Source organism: Cyprinodon variegatus, unplaced genomic scaffold (assembly GCF_000732505.1).
Source record: "Cyprinodon variegatus isolate N-32 unplaced genomic scaffold, C_variegatus-1.0 Scaffold741, whole genome shotgun sequence".
Classification (NCBI taxonomy): Eukaryota; Metazoa; Chordata; class Actinopteri; order Cyprinodontiformes; family Cyprinodontidae; genus Cyprinodon; species Cyprinodon variegatus.
The window spans coordinates 182,450-201,733 of record NW_015151194.1 but is presented as its reverse complement, the minus strand read 5'-3'; the positions used below and the strand labels follow the sequence as shown (position 1 = coordinate 201,733).

Sequence of the window (19,284 nt, the reverse complement as noted above, 5' to 3'; positions counted from 1 at the left end):
ATGATCTGGTTGAACTGTAAAGTGCCTTGAGATGACGTGTTGTGAAATGGTGCTACATAAATAAACTGAATTGAATTGAATAACAGCTTCACATATTTTCACCATCTTATTTTCTCCATTAACCTAATAGGTTCCTTTTTTGTTACATCTTATAAATCAGTTTTATAATATTTTTTTTTGTATTCAGTCAGTATTTAATACAGATGTAACAATAAAATATTAAAATATAACAAAATACCAAACGCAAATAAACAATATGCAAATGTACCATTTGTCCACCTGCCGTGATAAAATATCAGGCTTTCAAAAAAAGTTGTTGATGTATTCGGAAAGTGAATTTATTCTTGTCCTCAGGAAATAATATTTTTTCTTTCACTTCACAATAATAACATTTGTGTTTTGTTAGCTAAGTAATCACATGAAATATTGAAAAAAATACTATGATGGTGTTTAATTATTTGGTTTAAAATGTAAAACTTTAAAAATGAAAGGATTCATCTATAAGGCGTTGTGTATATCTAAGAATTAAGCTACGGTCAGTAAACTGAACAGGACTTTCTGTAATGTCCACACATCTCTACCAGCCTATATAAATAATAAACTCCACGGCAACATTCATTTACTCAGCAGCTTGTCACTCTGGAATTGGCTTCACAGTTCCTATAATCTCCCAGACAACAAAATCCCCTCCTGCCAAACGCACTTCAACCCGTCTTCCTTCACAGCAGTGTGCCAAATCCATCTGACAGCAGCTGATTCTCCGTCCCTTCCCCGACTTTCAGCCCGGCAGAAATTTCCTGTCGAACAGCCAACTTTTTGACTCAACACTCGTTAAGGGATTTAACCTCCTGTCCTTCCTAACAAAGCACCAAACGCATAGAAATAAAATCTATGTTTGCTTTGTAAGATAATACTAAACATAGAAATATCTAACTCTTATGTAATACCTGATGGTTGAAATAAGTATAACTTAACACTACAAAAATTTTTTCAAACAGCTTCAGTAAGACTGTATAAACTGTAAAAAGGAAGTTTAAAGTCAGTTCTTACCTCTGGTGAGAACTAAGGAAAACAGTTACTTATTGAACAATGTGGTCGTTTTATACCAACCACAGAGGTCTTATCCGTTAAATAAAAGAGGAATAAAAGCTGAAGCAGAGCAATGCTTCATATATGCAGTCCAGAAGTAGAAGCAGGTAAGGAGAAAGTAAAGCGGAAACCCACAAGAGAGAGAAACTGTCAACAACCAATTAAATCCTCCCTGAAAGAAACAGAAGTCCCGGTCATCCTGGTTATCAGCCAATCAGAGCTGATGTCAGATGAGGAATGTGTAACAAGTAGGTGTGCATGTGGGGGAGAGGTGGCGGCAAGGAATGAGATACGGACTTTATGATAACTTAGTGAGCTGGGGTCGTTCAGCTGAGCGTGTGCACTGGAGAGAAAAAAGAAAAAAACAGACGGGAACCAGGCAGCAAGAGCAAGAGTCTGATAACAGCAAATTAAATATAAAGAATTTAAAGACAGACTGTGGAGATCCCAGCTGCCTGAACCAGCTATTAGGCTGATCTGAGCACAGAGGGAACCTGTTGACAACACAGAGCTCCAAGTCCTATAATTATCATGCTTAAGTTTTACAGTCTTGACATTAAAGCTGTTGTGGAAGTTGTCAGTTTTCACAGGAGGATGAGAAAGTGTCTGGGCATGATTTGTCATGAAATAAGCCAAAACAACTTAAGATCCTTAAACGCAGACCATGTAAGCTGAGTCTGTTTTTAAAGTTGGGCTAAAGACTGCCGGGGAGACATTATTGGATCCGAATAACAATTAAAATAATAACATCAGAGGTAAAGTGCTTTATATAGATTCACAAACATTTGAAATGACAGATTATTCAGCTCTGACCTGTAAAACCAGAGATTCCTTGTCTCCTTCTAGTCGAAGCAGTCGTTCCTGATAGGTTTCATTATTGGCTGGAGAACAGCTCACCTGGACACAACAAACGAGAAAGCAACATGCAGATTTATAGGGAGCTTATGGGTGAAACCTCAAGAAAAGCACACAAAGAACTGACTGGAGAAGTTCTGGATTTTTCAAGGTAAAGCTACTGGAAATTTAGCTTTGTTTAACCCGACTGACATGAAACACAAGTTAAGCCATGTTGAGCTCCATTTGATCTCTTGAAATTCAGTCCAATAAGCGGAAATCCAAAAACTGCACCGTTGGGCTCAGACTGAAACCTGACAGGGTAGCCAAAAAAAAATAAATAAATGCAAATGTAAAGTCCGTGCCAAACCTTGCCGATTTAGCCAGGTTATGCCTGACGCCCCAGAATCTTCTAAAACTGTGGCATACAGTACGCTAAACTCTCTATTAATTTTTTTTCAATCTTGGGCGTATACATAGCATATTTATAACAAGTCCAGAACTTATTTCCAAGGACGCACGGCAGCGGCAGTGTGCATGAAATAATGCACAAGCCAGTCTCCTGAGGGGGGCAGCAATGCACCCAGAGGCGCCCGGCCTGCATGAAAAGATTTCTTTGATCACAGTATTAACCTAGCTGCTTTTTAGATTCAGCATGATGCCTGCTAGGTTTGTTGGTTGTGCCTGTGGGCGTGAACGCAGGGAGGATCCATCACACTCTCCTTCACGCTCACCCTATGATGGTGATGAAGTCTGGAGGAGAACTGATGGTTTCCTCCAGTCCTGTGAACCCCCTTTATACCAAAACGCTGCCAGTATGCCATTAAACAGTAGCTGGAAGTTAGAAACACATTCAGTGGTCATCTGGAACACGTCAAATATGTCGATATGCGAAGATCTTGATAAGATCTTGATAAGATCTTGATAAGTTCTTGATAAGTTACGCATAAGTTACGCATAAGTTACGCATAAGTTACGCATAAGTTATGCACAAGTTACTCTTTGGTTTTGGATAAGCTATACATCACGACTTATGAGTAATTTACACTTAACGTATTTTTGCCAGAGTTTTAATACACTAGGCATATGCTGGTTAAATCGTCAGGGTGTGACAGCGGCTTAAGATGATAAGAGATGGTTTGATGACATGAAGCCTTATCAAATGGTTAAATCTGAAAAATGCCAGTCATTCTTCTCAATGTCTTTGAAAGCATTTTGCTTTGAAGAACTTGCAATAAACAAGAAAAAAACAAACATTCTGCATTTTTCTACAAAGTAGCTTCATGCAAATTAAGCTACAGCAGAAATGCAGCCCAATATAAGCTGCCTTTGTCGAAGTTTTTACTTAGACGATCAGCACAATGGAAATATAATTCATACTTTATGAACACATACGTTTTAACTTACATGCTTTTTTTCTTAACCACTACATTTGTCAGACGTTTGAGAAGCAACAGTTATATTTTGGGGATCAGACACTGTTATGAAGTAATAAAGGCCTTTCCCTCCAGGTCTCTTTCCATACATTCCTGGATCTCTGCACATTTTTCTTGCACTTACAGGAAAATCATCTCTACCTGTTGCCTGGGCTACGAAGTAAAACCAATTGCAATGTTTTCTTCTTTTTTTTTTTTTTTTAAATAGTACTTGTCTCATGTCAGAAAGAGCAAGTTGTTTTGTGCCACTAAAAGAGTAGAAGATGAACCGCGGTAGGAGAATGAGAGAGTGAGGAGTGTTCAAAGTGTGGCCTAGGGGGCCATTTGTGAGATTAAACAGTTGTGCATAGAGTGCTATAGGGAGACAGTACAATTACCTGTTTTACTCTGTGCCTCTATGACTTGCGAAAAAAAACAAACACCAACTTAGATGACTGCAGATTTCAGGAGTAATAGAAATAAGTTAAACCCAAAGGAAGTGAGGTGCTGAAGGAGTATAAACAGCTCAGCCTTCATATAAACAGCAGACAGGACAGGAAACGTAACTGTGAAGCCATCTATTTGCTGTTATTAGATTTTGTTTTGTTGTTTCATTTAATATTACTGGAATATTTCTACATTAAACTGTAACAAATCAGATATCCTTAAAATATTATCAAATATGTGGGACAATCATTTTTGTATTTATTATTCAGTAATCTTTGATTCTAAATCCAGACTTTAAAAAAGACTTTTCATGTTAACAAAAATATTTTTCATGCCTTTAGTCATTTGTCATTTTTTATCCCTATGATTTTGTATCAAGTGTACAAAACTTTCCTTAGTACTGATATAGAATTTGCAGTTTTTTTATATTGTGACAACACTAAAAGGGACAGAGCAGCAAGATGCTGATTATCTTCTCTAAGTATGGTGGAGAGAGGGTGATTAACAGCATCAGAGCAAATTGCGTAAAGAAAAAAGGTTGCCTCTGTTCAGGCGCCTCTTCTAAAACCTCTGGATTATTGTACAAAAATAAATTCATGTAATTAAGATCATTATGGATAACCATCAGCATCCTCTTTTTTAGACTGTGTACAACCACAGAGTCTTCAGTCAGAATCTATGGTAAGATAGTCCGCTACAGGAGATCCTTCAAGGTAAAACAAATTTTTCCACTTGCGGTAGAGTGCTTTTATTTTATTTTAAATGCAAAATATTTAACTTTTTTTTTTTTTTTTTTTTTTTACAATTTTGGTCTAAGTGGGTTGTTCTTTCAGCTCAAGTCGTGTTTCCATGGCTGCAAATTCTCTTTACTCTAGTCAACAATTAATCCATTACTAAATCAGTTTATTAATTTTTTTTTTCAATAATCGATTAACCACGATTAATGGGATTGTTAGTCCTATGAAATACAGCAAATATTTACAAAAGAATATTCGCAATGTTATTGCCAAAAATAAAATAAAAAATCATAAAGAAATAAATCATTGATCCAAACATTTAAGGAACCATACAGCCATGTACAATTAAAGCAGACATCTGAGACTCTCTGAAACCTACCATATATAGCTTTTTTTCTCATTTGATTTATGGACCTTGGGTGCCTAAAACTTACCCATTTTGGCCCAACGTGCAAAGAGTTTTAACCCCACTGGTGTTAGCTTTTGGTAAAACTGCATGTAAAAAACAAAAACAAAATAACCAAAATAAAAAGACCATTGGTCAACATGTGCTTTTACTGATGCATGTTGAAAGTCCATGTTCTGACCTGGACTTAGACCACGTTATTGATTAAATCAATATGTAAGAACATATATTAAAAAAAAAAATTAAGATGATTAAAAAAGAAAAAAATATAATATGACAGGGAACTTAAGCACCAACATTAATTATAATTTTAAAAAAAAGATAGTAAAGATAACACAGTTATCTTAAAAGAAAAAAATGGTATTCATGCTGACAGAACATGAATTTGCAAGAGCAATTCATGTGTTTACACCTGTGTACCCTATTTGCAGGCATCTAAACTTTCATTTTTCCACAAATTTTTTTCAAACAAAAAATACATTCATAACATAGAATATCACGATAAATCAAAATTAAAAGCATGAGGCAATATTTCTTTAGAAAGTTGGCAAACAAAGTTATATAGAATATGATTAGTCATTAGTACCACACTGTAAACCCCCTAGTTGTCATCTACTCTGTAGAAACATGGTTATCATTTCAGAAAAATCAACCTGAACCTATGTTCTATTTTCACCCACTTTCAGGGTTACTGTAGGTAAGATAGCCAGCATGTACGCAACAAGCTCACAGAATCATCTCTGTTCAAAGCACATGATGCATTCCTATGAGACATCATCTGACTCATTCAAGTCTCATTTATCTTGAAACAGGCCCCCACTGTCACCCAGGCTTACGATAACATTTTCATAAGACTTCTCTGCTTCTACCTCTGACCTTTCAGTGGAACAAAAAGGGTCTTGCATAAACTGTTATGGATATATTTGAAGCCCTATGGCTAAACAGGAAAAGAACAGGAAAAGAAGCACAATCACGCTCTTAGCTAGACTCTCGGCCGTCTGCCATTTACTCCAGTACAAAAGGAAGAGATGCTCTTGTACACTCAGGAGCTGAAGAAACTCAAACAATGCAGCTACAGTTTTTTTTTGTTTTCAGATTGGGGATCCTCTTCCATCCATCTTTGCTTTTGGTCTAAAGCTGCTTCTTCTTAAATTCTATTATTCAATCGGTTCCTCTGGCAATAAGAAGAAATTAACCTAACAGTCATGTTTTTGAACTGTCAGAGGAAGCCAGGGTACCTGGAGAAAACCCACACATGCACAGAGAGAACATGCATGCTCCTTGCAGGAAGACCCTGGGCTGGGAATCAAACCCGGAACCTTCTTGCTGTAAGGCAACAGTGTTATCAACTGCACCACTGTGCAGCCCCAGCACTAATGACTTGTTTTTTTTTTTGTTTGTTGTTTTTTTTTGTACAGGAAAGGGGGTACAAGATAGGGGCATACACATGCGGAAAAGGACCACAGGTCGGATTCGACCCAGCGTCGGCCATGTCGAGGACTTAGGGCTCCATACATGGGTCATGCGCGCTAACCACTGTGCCACCGAAGCACCCAAGACCCTTTTCCCTTTCTTTATCCCAAATCAGGAAGGATAAGTTGAAATCGGTCATCAACATTATGGCCAGGGAAGTATGAACTCAGAATTGTGCAAAACGTGCACATGCATACTAAATAAATAATACGTGCAGTTCTGCTTAAAGCAATAGTTCAGGTTTTTGAACATCAAGTTCTGTGAAATTTTTACATTTAGTAGCTGAGATGCAACAGAGTCACTAACGTCACAGAGCCTCCTGCTATGAGAAATATTCGGTAACGTTCTGAAGAAGAAGTAGTTTGGATATTGTACGGTTGCGCCGTGAATCAAAGATTCTTAAGCTAGAAAAAAATATGCATGTGTGTTGTTAGGCTATTTGAAGACATCCTGGTGAAATTTCAGATCTTGATGTCAATTATGACAATCACTCTGCCGCATAAGGGCGGAAAACAGTACCTGTGAACAAAAAAACAAAAACAAACAGCTCATCAACGTGCCGAATAGTTACAACTAGTGTTGCGCAGATGCCATTTTTTGGCCCGATACCCGATACTTGGCTGTGCAGCATTGGCAAATACCGATACCATCTGTTTGAAATTGATGTGTGTGTATACAGTGTTTCCCACAGGATTTTAGGAGACTGTGGTGGGAGAGTCTCTGACCCTCGGGGGTTTTCATGTGTGCACATTTTTAAACGTGGTTTATCCCATTTAAAGGGGAACGCCTTTTTTCTTTTTTTTTTTTTCTTTTTTTACATTGGCCTCTTGATTTTATGTTATTACATCATGTTCTACTCAGCCATATTAGTTTTGTGTCATTTGGAGCTGTTCTGAAAATGTTTGGTTAAGTTATATCCAAGTATCGTCTTCCAATGGGTAACGGTTTGAAGACGCAAACTAAACTGTTCATCATTTATTCTTTATGGTACGCCAGCATTCATAACATGTAGGCAAATCACTGACCCCCGGACATCCGTGGTTATATTTTTTATATTTCTATCTTTTAAAAAGAAAGCGGTGCGTGTATGACGTCAAACACTGCTATATATACATGAAGAACTGCATACTACTTGGATTTGTGAAGCTGCTGCCTTCCTTTGTGAAGCAGGAAAAAGACTAATACAAAGTGAATCCAGTAGAACTTTTCATTACTTACCTGGAATGGGTGACAATAGTTGAATAAACTTTTGGCTCTCAAAATGGTATCTGTGCTCTATTTGTTGGTATTTGCCTTATGCCGATACCACCATTTTAGTGCTGGATCGAGGCCTCAGCCGATACTGGTATCGGTGCAACACTAGTTACAAGTTGTTTATAAAAGTGAACTGTTAGGTCCTGATTAGTAATAAAAAGTATGTATTAGCCCTATACTATGGTTTATTACGTCTTTTATATAGCTACAGCAAAAACAACTGCTGAGGCTCTCAGCACACCACCTAGCCAATCACCAGCTGTTTATTTTCTCAAGTTTTTTCCACCCTTAGAGTGACAAACATTGACATGCGTGCACAGGTCCACATGCGCGTAGGAAAGGATCTATTGGCTCATAAAAAGCATGCCATGGGCAGAGAGAACAAGCATGCACTCATGGCTGTGACAAATTGGAGGCCTCATGGTATTAAATTTGCACCCATAAAACATTTGAAATGCGTGAAAGTACTTAATGTGCGTGTGTTTCAAATAAAACAGGTAGTATCGGTATTTATTACACGTGTGCACATTTGGTAGAATTCTGTCTGTCCACTAGTCTGGCTTCAATTACCAAGGTAAGCCACAGTTAATTGCTCACAGGGATATGCTTGCCTTTAAAACTTGCATTATTGCTCCATGTATGTGTTGGTTTAGCTGTAGTATATAAGATAGCATTACATAAGTTGGTAATAAGGTTTCGTTGTCCTATTAATCACCAAACAAGTTAAAAATAAAACGAAGTTCTGTTAAAATGTAGGCAAAAAAAAGCAATTGTTTGCAGTTAACAGTGTTGTTAGGCCAATGTATTATCTATTCAACATTCACTTCTAAAACATTTGTGTATTTTGTATGTGGTATAAATTATTTTTTTAATGTTTTTTTTATTGGAGATGAATTCTGAAGGCAATCTGTCTTAGTCTATAGGGGGAGGGGACGCTGCACGGTGAAAAATTATGTAGAAATAAGTAAAAATTTCTAAAATTAAGTGTATTTAATGAGATAGTTTGCCAACAGAATGAGTAATTTTACTCTTAAAATAAGATAATTAGATAATATGCACTTGAAATAAGAGAATGCAATTGTGTTTTCTTATTTTAAGTGTAAATTGTCTTGTTACATTGGCAAGATGTCTCTTTTACCTCCTCAATCCAAACACAAATGCACTTATTTTAAGGAAAAATTACTTCATCAGGATGAAATTTTTTTTCAGTGCTTTGTCCAGAGTAAAACTGCATCAGACTGAGGGTGGATCTCTAGCTAAAGTACGGGATTTTACTTTGCCCCTTTTCTCCAAGTACTCAGAACTGCAGACAATAAATGGACTGACATTCTACTGTATCTAAAGTTAACAGGGTGCAGCTGCAGCCTGTCTAAGCAGAGTTCAAAAGCAAAACTGTCCTTTAAATTACTTGTCTATGTTTCAACCTTCAGCTATGATGCACAGATATGGGACATTACAGTAACAACATCCTGACTAAATTAAGCTTCCTCTGCAGGGAGGGCAGGCTCAGTATTACAGATGTTAAGGAGCCTAAAACAACACAGTGGGATGGTTCAAACATCTAAACAGTATTAGGTTTTTACCGCCAAAATGTTTCCAGTGCTTTACCAGGGCTGGTACTATCGCCTGTTTTTAACATGTTCTTTAAAAACAGTTTATTTTTTCATAACCTGAGACCCAACTAGAAGTGACATGACTATAACCTAATTCTTCTTTAGAAAATGTCTAATTGTCCCTCTGATATAGAGTGAGGGAGAGCAGCACATGGAGGACACCTGGTGTAGTTCACTTTAAAGAAAGTATTTACTTCAAAAAGATGTCCAATATCACCATCTTAATTTATTGACAAACTAAAAAAAAATATTAAATCTCACAAACAAGATGGCAATGGCATTTCCATTGTCATCAACATAGACAGCCATGGAAGCACAAAGAACTTGTTCCACGCATGCGTTAACATCAGTTCAGGGCTTGAATGGGTCAGGCGGGATATTCCCCATGAGTTCCCAGATAGCCCTATGGCAGAGTTTTTAGGCATAATGTATCCACTTGGAGGAGGATACTTAAGGCTGGGTTATTCTTGACACAATTTCCACATAGAAATAAGGCATGGGGAATGCCATATTTGTATTTTATAATCTGTGCGGCTTCTACACCTGTACCAAATATTTTGGCAAACTCTAGGAGGGCGTGTTCGGCACAGACCATAAGCCAATAACACCACACATTATGTAGAAGTAGAAAAACAGCCGTTTTCGACATTTTCAGAGCCTTTTTCTGTCGCCCAAGAGTGAGAGTAATTACTGTTCAAGAGTTTCTTGCAATCCGCATGCAGATAATAGGGATATTTACAAGACCAATCATAAGATGTATCTAGATATACATGTTGGAACCATTGCCAGGAGAAGAAGTTGTTTATCCGCCATATTTTTCTGTGGGAAGTTGTCCAAGTGAATACAATTACAGCCCCAGCAAGCAGAATAATGTTATGAATAATGTGCAGGTGGTGCAGTGGTTAGTGAGCACAACCCATGTACGACCCAGGTTCGAATCCAGCCTGTGGTCCTTTGCTGCATGTCTCTCCCCCTCTCTCATACCCCATTTCCTGTCAGCCTACTGTCAGAAAAATTAGCCACTAGTGCTGTAAAAAGTCAAATAAGTGAATAATGTTATGAATAACAAATCCTGAGAAACAGTTCAGCTTGTTATGATAATGAATATTTGGGTTCGAAACACTCGCTAAAAGGATTACCATCCCTTAGACACCTTGTAGTCTTGCAACTTTGGCCTGAATGAATGGAAATCAGGACTCATAAATCAATGTATGTAAAAGGTAATTAATAGGAGACTTATTTTTTTCCCTACCACAGGTGTTAAAATGACGTAACTTGGCAGTCGGGACCTCATGGACACTCCAAGGCCAGGCTTAACAGCTCAGTGATGCATTACGCATGACAGATTATTAATCTTCCATTGAGAATATGGTACTCAAGTTAGTGCAACATTCTGCCAGTGCAGTAAGACACTGCACTTGGTAAAACTTATTGAAATCTTTGTATATATTCTTAGAACAAAAAGTCTTAGCTGTGAAATTTTTGCAGTATAGAAGCTCCAATAGCACAGTACACAGGGGTATATCTTGGGTGAACAAGACCGAGGAAAAGGCAGAACTCTGAGATTGCAGAACAGAACCTGGGTCGAAGTTGTGGGTGATGGAAGACAAAATCTGAAGAACAGGCTTAAATTGACAGCCAGGGCAGATAAACTATGCCAAGCATGGAGAGGCAGAAAAACGCTGAAAAACCAAGGGAAAAGTTACTGTAAGAGAAGGTAAACAGTAGGCAGAAGCAGTGTTGATGTACAGAAATCCAAAGCCAGAAGAATATCCAACCAGGGCATGGGAGAACAGGTAAATCCAGGAGGCAAAACCTGATTGCGATCAGGCAGAGAAATAAACTCGGACTTTTACTCACACAGTGGCTTTCAATAATCTGGCAACTCTTGCCAGCCAGAGAGCAATATGTAAAGCCAGGATCACAGGTGGGATGAATGGGCTGTGAATAGGAAGCAGGCAGGGGAAGCGCACAAGGGAACAAAGGTTCAAACAACTGCAGCAGCAAGGAGTAGGGGGATACAGGAATACCGCAGACAAATAGAGCAGAATCAGGACATTTAGGAAGCCCTGTAATAATTATCGGTGATAGACCAGAACACATGAAAGCCAGAGCCCGAAAATGTGTGGCAGGTATAAAGTACCTGGCCCTTACTGACACCATACTGATGACTCAGTGTGGAAAAGAATACAAATAGTTTTGCTTTCCAGTCAAACAGTGTCCTTAAGCTAAATGCAAATTCCCAAAAAGCTAGATTAAGGTTTGTACGCATGCTTATGCTTAAAAATCCTATCAGCTCCTTCAGTTGGGGCAGGGATATTACAGTTTTTCTTAACTTTTCTACAACTGTGGTGTGCACAGAAAGAATATTAAGTGTTAGAGGCAGAAAAAGTAGTGAACTATTTTTGGTCAGCAATGGACATAAGACTGAAGTCAAAACACTTTTAAGACTTTGTATATACACCTGTGATACATTAGCTGTGGTGAGAAAAGTTAGATTTTTATAGATGGAGCCTTCTGATGTGACTAAATGAATGTGCTGAACTTATCTCAGTATGATTAAACACAAAGATAGTAAAGTACTCAGAACTTTAAATTTAGTTTTGCAGCAATGTTACACTATAACCTCTGGTGAATCGCTCAAGTGGAAAAGCTGCTGTAATCGCTGACTTTCCCGTTAGACTTCGGGAGAGCAGAACCATTTAAGGATGGTGACACAGCACTTGAAAGGGCTGATAAAGAAAACCAGGGCGGCCTGTTTTTATCTGTCTGTCATCGCCTAGGGTGAGGATGGAAGGAAAAGAAACAGAGCTATAATCTCCGAGGAAATGTGTGGAAATTTTCTATGGTCAGTGATGGCAATGCTGTCCAGGTTCTTTAAATCTGATCCCTGTGAAAAAATGCTTTGTGTTGTCAGATGTTTCTCATTTTTATTTACTTTTTGGTTTTATTTCTAGCAAACTGCCACATAACCTTGTACGAGTTAGGAAACTTGTTCCGCACATATATTTTTGTATTTCTAAGATACGTTAACAGCAGTGACTCCTTTAATTTTAATAGCTTTTTGAAAAAGAGGAGAACTAGGTTAAAAAGCATCACACATTTTTAAATAGAATAAATCTTTTTAAGAAGTGTACGCTAATTATTTACGTTAGTTTAGAAGGAAATTAAAAAAACAGTAAAGCAGAAAAAGTGAGAAAAAAAAATATATTAACTAGCACTGACATCACTGTTACCCCTGTCATGGTTTCAAAACCTGTAAAACAATCAACTGCACCAGTCTTAAGGATAAAAGTCCTTGGCGTGAGATAAAGTGTTGGTAGTATTGTTGCTTTATAGAGCATAGGTTAGGGCTGTAGCACTAAAATGCATCAGAACAAGTACAGATATAAGAGCATATCATTAGTGACTTTCAACAGTCTAAACTCGATTAAGATTCTATGGTTACCTCAGATGCTGCCTCCCCTTCCAGACATGAACCAGTTATATTTATAGGGGGGCTAATGATCTTATTTTTTATAGCATCACATAAAATCATTACTGCAGGGGGAATGGACGGTTGAAAAGAGTTATGGCTCTGGCTGAGTTTGGCAACTGGATTTAAAAATAAATCTAGGATTATTCGTATTCTCCTCTATTAATGAAGATACATTTGCTGCTCTTGCTTTATGAAGGGCAATTTTATAAAGCATTAAACTGTTTTTCCAGATAAGGTAGGATTTCTGTAGGTATGTAGAGTTTCTTTTTCGAAGGGGCTACACTGTACAAGGCAGTACGCAGGGAACTAGTAACCCCATCAACAAAATCATCCATTTTTGAAGGGGAATAAGTTAAATGGATGCTCTCTGCAGGACTGTTTAGTGATATATAGGAGAAAAAAAGTGGAAAAGATTCTTTAAAATGTAAAACCACAGTATCTGATAATCTGCTAAAGTGAAACCTTCTTTTAGGGGAGGAGAACTCTGTTAAAGTAATTATAAAAGTTACTAAAGGTGGTCAGAGAGGACAGGGAATACAGATATTTCTTCACATTCAATGCCATAAGTCAGCACAAGATCAAAAGTATGAAGATGAGAATGTGTGGGGCTATTCATATTTTAAACACAGCCAATCGAATCAGACTTGATTCATTGTCATTATAAATCAAGTCATTCATAACGACAGGGGTAGTCACTGTCCTGCATCTCTTCTTCAACACACCTGAAACACAAATGGTTAATAGCCAGACTTCTACTGAATTTACAGACATTGCAAGGATGTATGTGTGCCTTTTTTGTTTCAGTTGTGATGGAGCAGGGACACATGCAAAAGCTGCAGGACAGTGGTTTGGCACCATCCCAACTTTCTAAATTAAACCTAAACAAGTGAGAGGTGTCAACACTAAAGCTTCCTCCAGAGGAGATTTTGAGATACCACTGAGAAGAAACTTTAAAAAAAATCGATCCTGCTGGATCCTTAATCAATCCTGCTCTCCATTTTAACTGTGATTGTATCTAAGCAGGTTTTGTATATCTACGCTTGATGTATGAATTTGTTGTATGTGTTGGGTCTGTCTCAGGACTAAAGATGTAAATTAGCACTTCCTGATAAAATAAATAGATACATACTAAAGTTCCACATATTCACATTATACAAATCTGAAGTACTGCAGAGGGAAAATATACACTGAGAAACTGTCATAAAAGTTATGGCTGCTGGAGTGGGTGGAACTCAGTTAATGATCCCAGTGTCTAAGAATGCATGACAGCATGAAGCCTACCACCCACTTTTTGGTAAAAATGTCTTGCTGCTCTATAGAAAAAAAAAACAAACATGTTCCTTATAAATGATATATATGAATCTTGTTAACTAAAAGTAAAAAAACATCCAAGTTTTGTTGCTGTCAATATTCTATACAACACCTTATTAGTTGCAGAGTGAAACAATGTAATTGTTGTTGGAGGTAGTACGGTCATCGGTCTAATTGTGGCTCTGTGACTGTGTTCCCAATCTAGGCTACCAAAAGCAACAGGACAGAATGTAACTAAAGAGAACTGAATCTGATTGGAGATGAAGAGGAAAAACAAATTAATATGTTGAATCCAAAGATGAAATAGTTTGGAAATGTAATACCGAAGCAGGGAAAAATTATATGAATACATGTTGATTATCAAAACATGCAAAATACTGGGCAGGGAAAGGACATGCAAATTAATGTACTTAAAGGTATAGTGGAGGATGTTATTTTTCCCAGGTGGATCATCAAAATAATTGCTCCTACTAATTGTCAATCATTCTGGTGATATGTTTATGTTAGGCCGTCCTGTGTGCTCGTCCCCATTTTCACTTGCTGGTGGCGAGTGTGACTTTTTTGGAAAAAATGCAAATCTTCTTATGGAAAGTAAGCTTGTATGAATGATGCAAACAGCAACTTTTAAACACAGCGTTCATGAGGAGAAATGGGCTTGTGCATGCTCTTGCATGGGTTTAATAGGCGTTCCCAGTCAGAAGCGGGTAAAGGGTTTTGCATGTGCATTTTTTACAAAAAAAGAAGAGGGCTTGTCTTTTCAGAAATTCGCAAAAATCCTCCACTATACCTTCAACACCTGCAATCTGATTGATCAAGCCTGAAATACTTTGCAGGTGCAGATCATCTTTTCTTTATTTAGCATCTTTGAAAATCAGTTGCATACTGGTATGTAAAAATGCGTGCAGCCAAAGAATCAGAAGAAAGTGAAGGAGAGATGACAGATGACAGAGAGGGAGAATACTTAATATGCAACATAACTTAATTTGACAGATGGAAATTAAAGCAGCAGTGCAAATTTGCAGCTGATGGATTAAAGCCAGTCAAAAATGGAAGCAATGCCTTATCTATTGTGAATAAAACTTCTTGTGTCCAGAAAAAGGATTCTAGAGCTCCATCGCAATTAGTGACTTCTTCAGTAGTTCTTCATAGGGATGTTCTGTTGCAATTATTCATCCGCACACTTTCAACCACAATCATCTGAATACACAGAAAAGCAGTTCACAATAAGTCACATGGACATAATTAATATAACAAACTGTTACATTTATGAACAGGAATCTGTTCCTTTTCCACAGACTAGAGGAATATTGCTGTTTTTATTAACTGTATTAAGAGTTATATTGTTGAATAAATAGCTTCATTCTGCACATCAGTGGCACCTATTTTCACCTGCTATTCTGGTAAAGTAATCGGTTTTTTTCTCTGTTTTGTCATAATGTAGTTAAGCAAGGTTTTTTTATGATAAATTTTCTCCTTTATCTTTAGAAACTAAATAATTTTTTCATCTTCCCCTTCAATTAAAAAAACAAAAAGGGAAATGTTTTATATATTAAAATGAAAATAAACTGGTTGCTGCTTCTGGGGTTTCTGGATAGATGATTTGGTGGATTTTGAGTGACACCGCTTTCAGAAGCCAAAATGATGACCTCTACCATTTGCAGCAGTGTAATAACAGTCATATCATATTGAATTAGTCTTGATTTTTGTTTTTCAATCTTAACATGTACAGATAAGGACCTTAGCCCTCACTGATCTCCACATGGCCACTTTACACCAACCACTGTGCAAATCCACTCCACTCTCCCAGTCTCTCTGGTAACGGCCAGTACTGGACGCAGTAAAATCTGCTCTGCTTTTGCATTTATTATCAAGTGAGAAAGCAGTTTTTGCACGTTTTTTTTTTTTTCCATTTATGGAAACTGCATCAGGATATATTTCTTATTGTTGATCGGTATAATATAAATTAATGTGATACAAACAAAAAATGCAAGCCTTACTTATTGCCAAGCTGACAGTTATTTTGTAATTTTTATAAAACTAAAATAATATTTATGTTTGGTTTAAGAAATAACACATAAAACTACATAAAGCCTGCAACATTAGTCAACTGACAAACACTGCAGCTGTAATGTATTGGAAAAGTCAACATCACCATTACGGAATCAAATTATAATGAGGAATATATTGCTATTGAATTATCGGCCAATACTCATTAGCAAACACAAGAAGACTATAAATAATTGTTAAACAAACTTTTCTTTAATTAATGTAAAGAAACGTCTGGAGTCTAGACCAGCTGTGTGCAACGTTACTAATCCTCTGTAGTGTGACCTTTGTCCTGAAACTGTGTAGCTAAGGTCATGGCCAAGTGTCTCTAGCAAAAAAGATCTGCAATATCAATGGGACAAACTAGGAAAAAAAAAAAGAATAAAACAATATAAAAAGTTTGTGCCTAAAAAAAAAAAAAATCCAAAAAAGCCTGTTTTATTTTAAGTATGTAGTAACGACATAAACACAGTTGGGAATGTCGAGATACGCCCCTTTTTTTACTTATGACAATAGAACATATGTCCTAAAATAAAGATCAACACAATCGATTAAACACGCAATGATAAATGCTTAACCAGAGATGACATCTCAGATGGCACATTCCCTCACTGATTAAATCTTGCAGGATCGGCCACAGCCCTGTCAATTGCCATCAGCTGATGGATCACGCTTCTAATCTGATAACAGCTCTAGTCAGGAGTGTCTTCCCAACGCCACGACAACTTGAAGATGCAGCTCAGCTTCTGAACAGTAAAGGAAATTACATCTGAAAATAGTCTGTCGCCAGGAAAGAACACAATGCAAGCAAGACAATGACATGCATCCAAAGTAAATCAGCAACAGAAGAGTTCCTACTTTCCCTTTTTAGCAGCAGTTTTCTTGCTTAAAGCCAATGAGGGGGAAAACAACCTTTAGGGCACCAATCTAATGCATGGAATCTGTAACATGGACAGACATGAAAAAGACAAACATGAAAAGGACGCAGTCCTCACCTTTTTAAGCCAGGAGAAGTGCCTGTAGAAATCAATGGAAGTCTCCATGTTCCCAGCCCATCACTGGCAGGGCTGGTTCCTTCTGTTTCTGGTGGACTGTGTATGTTTAGTGTATGTAAGTTTATCACCAGACAGTAAGAGTGAAGTCACTAAGTGCTGAATAGCATGCGAGTACTGTTGCGATGTTCACAGCTGTGGAGGAGGAGGGTTTTATGATCTCTGCCTCCTGAGAGGGACAACTCCCCTCTACTCACCCCCTCCTTATTCTCTCCTTTCCTTCTCTTCTTAATGTCACTCTTTCCCTAGAAACTACTCTTCATTCCAAAGTTTCCAACAGAATAATCGTTCTCTTCCTCTGGACAAACACTGCCTCCTCTGTCCCTGTTTCTTTCTTTCCTTTTAGAGCCCTTTTCCTCTATTTTTTTCTCTCTTTCTTCTGTCCGTCCGACAGCCAAATGGCCGAGTCCAGGGAGGAGGGGGTTAGTGGGAGGGTTTTCCCTCCCTCTCTCTATCATCTGTTCTTCAGTTTGGGTCCATCGGATGCCAGAAAACTGAACAAAGCAGCAACAGATCAGCATAGGGAAAACAAAGTTTCTGTCCCTCTTTTTATCAAGTATGAGTAAGAGTGCTGGAAGACTTCAAAACAGAGTGTGCAGGAGTCTCCTGTCTCTGTGTCTCATCAATCTTTCTTTTAAATACTCGCCTCAGGTCGCATTTCCTTTACATTTTACAGACAAGTTCATGTCAACAATGTCAAGTCATTTGTCTTGATGACTCAGAAAGCTGCACAGACCGTGCACGCACCACAGTTAAATGGCATAATATTGACCAGAATTCATGTCCTTAATATCAGAAAGCAAATTTACATTTCTGTTTTGTAGGTTAAGCTTCACAGTCAACCTGCAATATATTAAACAGCAACATTTTTGTGGTAAATTTGAGTTATTCATAGACATAGCTACAAGTGAATTTGCTTTATAATGAAAACCCAGCAGGACTTTCCAACCACTGGGTCATCTCTGGGCTGCAAATAACTCAATAACCTGCCACAGTAGATTGATTCATGTAGTCTGTTCTCGACCACAAAAACAAACTTGTCTGGTTATCAGTTTGTACCCATGTTCAAGAGCAATTTAATCTATGCTACAGGACAGCGAGAACTTGCTTTGATTCTTTGGATTCAAAAAACATATTTTCAATGCTTGAGATGCTGTAGAAGGACCATAAGCAGCCTGTCCATCCTCAAAATCATTTAATAGGAAGAATCAAACAATTATTTAAGAAAGATTGGCAAAAATACTTCTACTGTTATGAACCAGAGACTCCCGGCGAATATCAAAACACCCAATGGCAATGCTTACAGCAGTATGTGGTACAACTAGTTATATGTTTAGGGGGAAAACACTTTGAAAAAAGTCATGTACTGGTTTGCATAGCTTTTATTTAATGACCTAAAACCATCAAATATGAGAAAAAGGGAAAAACCAAAGAAACCCTATGAAAAGGAAAACTGCACCAACACCCTGTGCAGCACTTAAATACAACATTTGATGGTAGATCTACAAATCAATCCGACTTCCAGTCAGGTTTTCATGCTGATCACAGTGCAGAGCCTTCCCTTCTTAATGTGATAGATGACATCCATATAAATCCAGTGTGTGGAAGAACGCATGCTGGCATTACTGGACCTTTGTGCAGCATTTAACACTGTTGATCACTATTTATGCACATGGGAAATGGGGTCGGCCTCTCTGGTCCAGTACCTGATTGGTTTAAATCTTAATTGAAGAACAGGAACTCGTATGTCGGTAGGTAACTTTACATCATAGACAACAATAAAAACACCTGGCATTCCCAAAGGTCCCATCTCAGTGCCCCTCTTTTTCAATGTCTACATCATTGAAGTCAAATATACTGAGGGACAAAAAAACACATTTGCTACAAGCCAAGGGCCAGACTGGTTAAATGTTCATTACAACATATTGAAATTAAAATAGCCTATTGAACCAAAACCTAACACATTGTTTTTTTCAAAAAACAAAATATTAATATTTCCTTGAAATTAAATCCTTAAAAGAAGTTAGAAAGCAGCAATCAGGCTCTAAATCTGGGTGTAGAGACAGAAGACAGAAAGTCGGACTTCTATGATGCTGTATCATGATAAAACCAGTGATTAATAACGTAGC

At 37.6% G+C, this 19,284-nt stretch overlaps 1 protein-coding gene across 1 annotated transcript in view; it reads right to left on the bottom strand.

Annotated features, from left to right (window-relative positions):
* LOC107098030 (liprin-beta-2-like) overlaps positions 1-19,284 on the bottom strand; it is a 128,060-nt gene that overhangs the window by 58,478 nt on the left and 50,298 nt on the right. Inside the window, exon 4 of the mRNA XM_015395456.1 lies at positions 1,903-1,986. Within this exon, the coding sequence (XP_015250942.1) occupies positions 1,903-1,986 (84 nt within the window). The remainder of the gene's footprint in view (positions 1-1,902; positions 1,987-19,284) is intronic.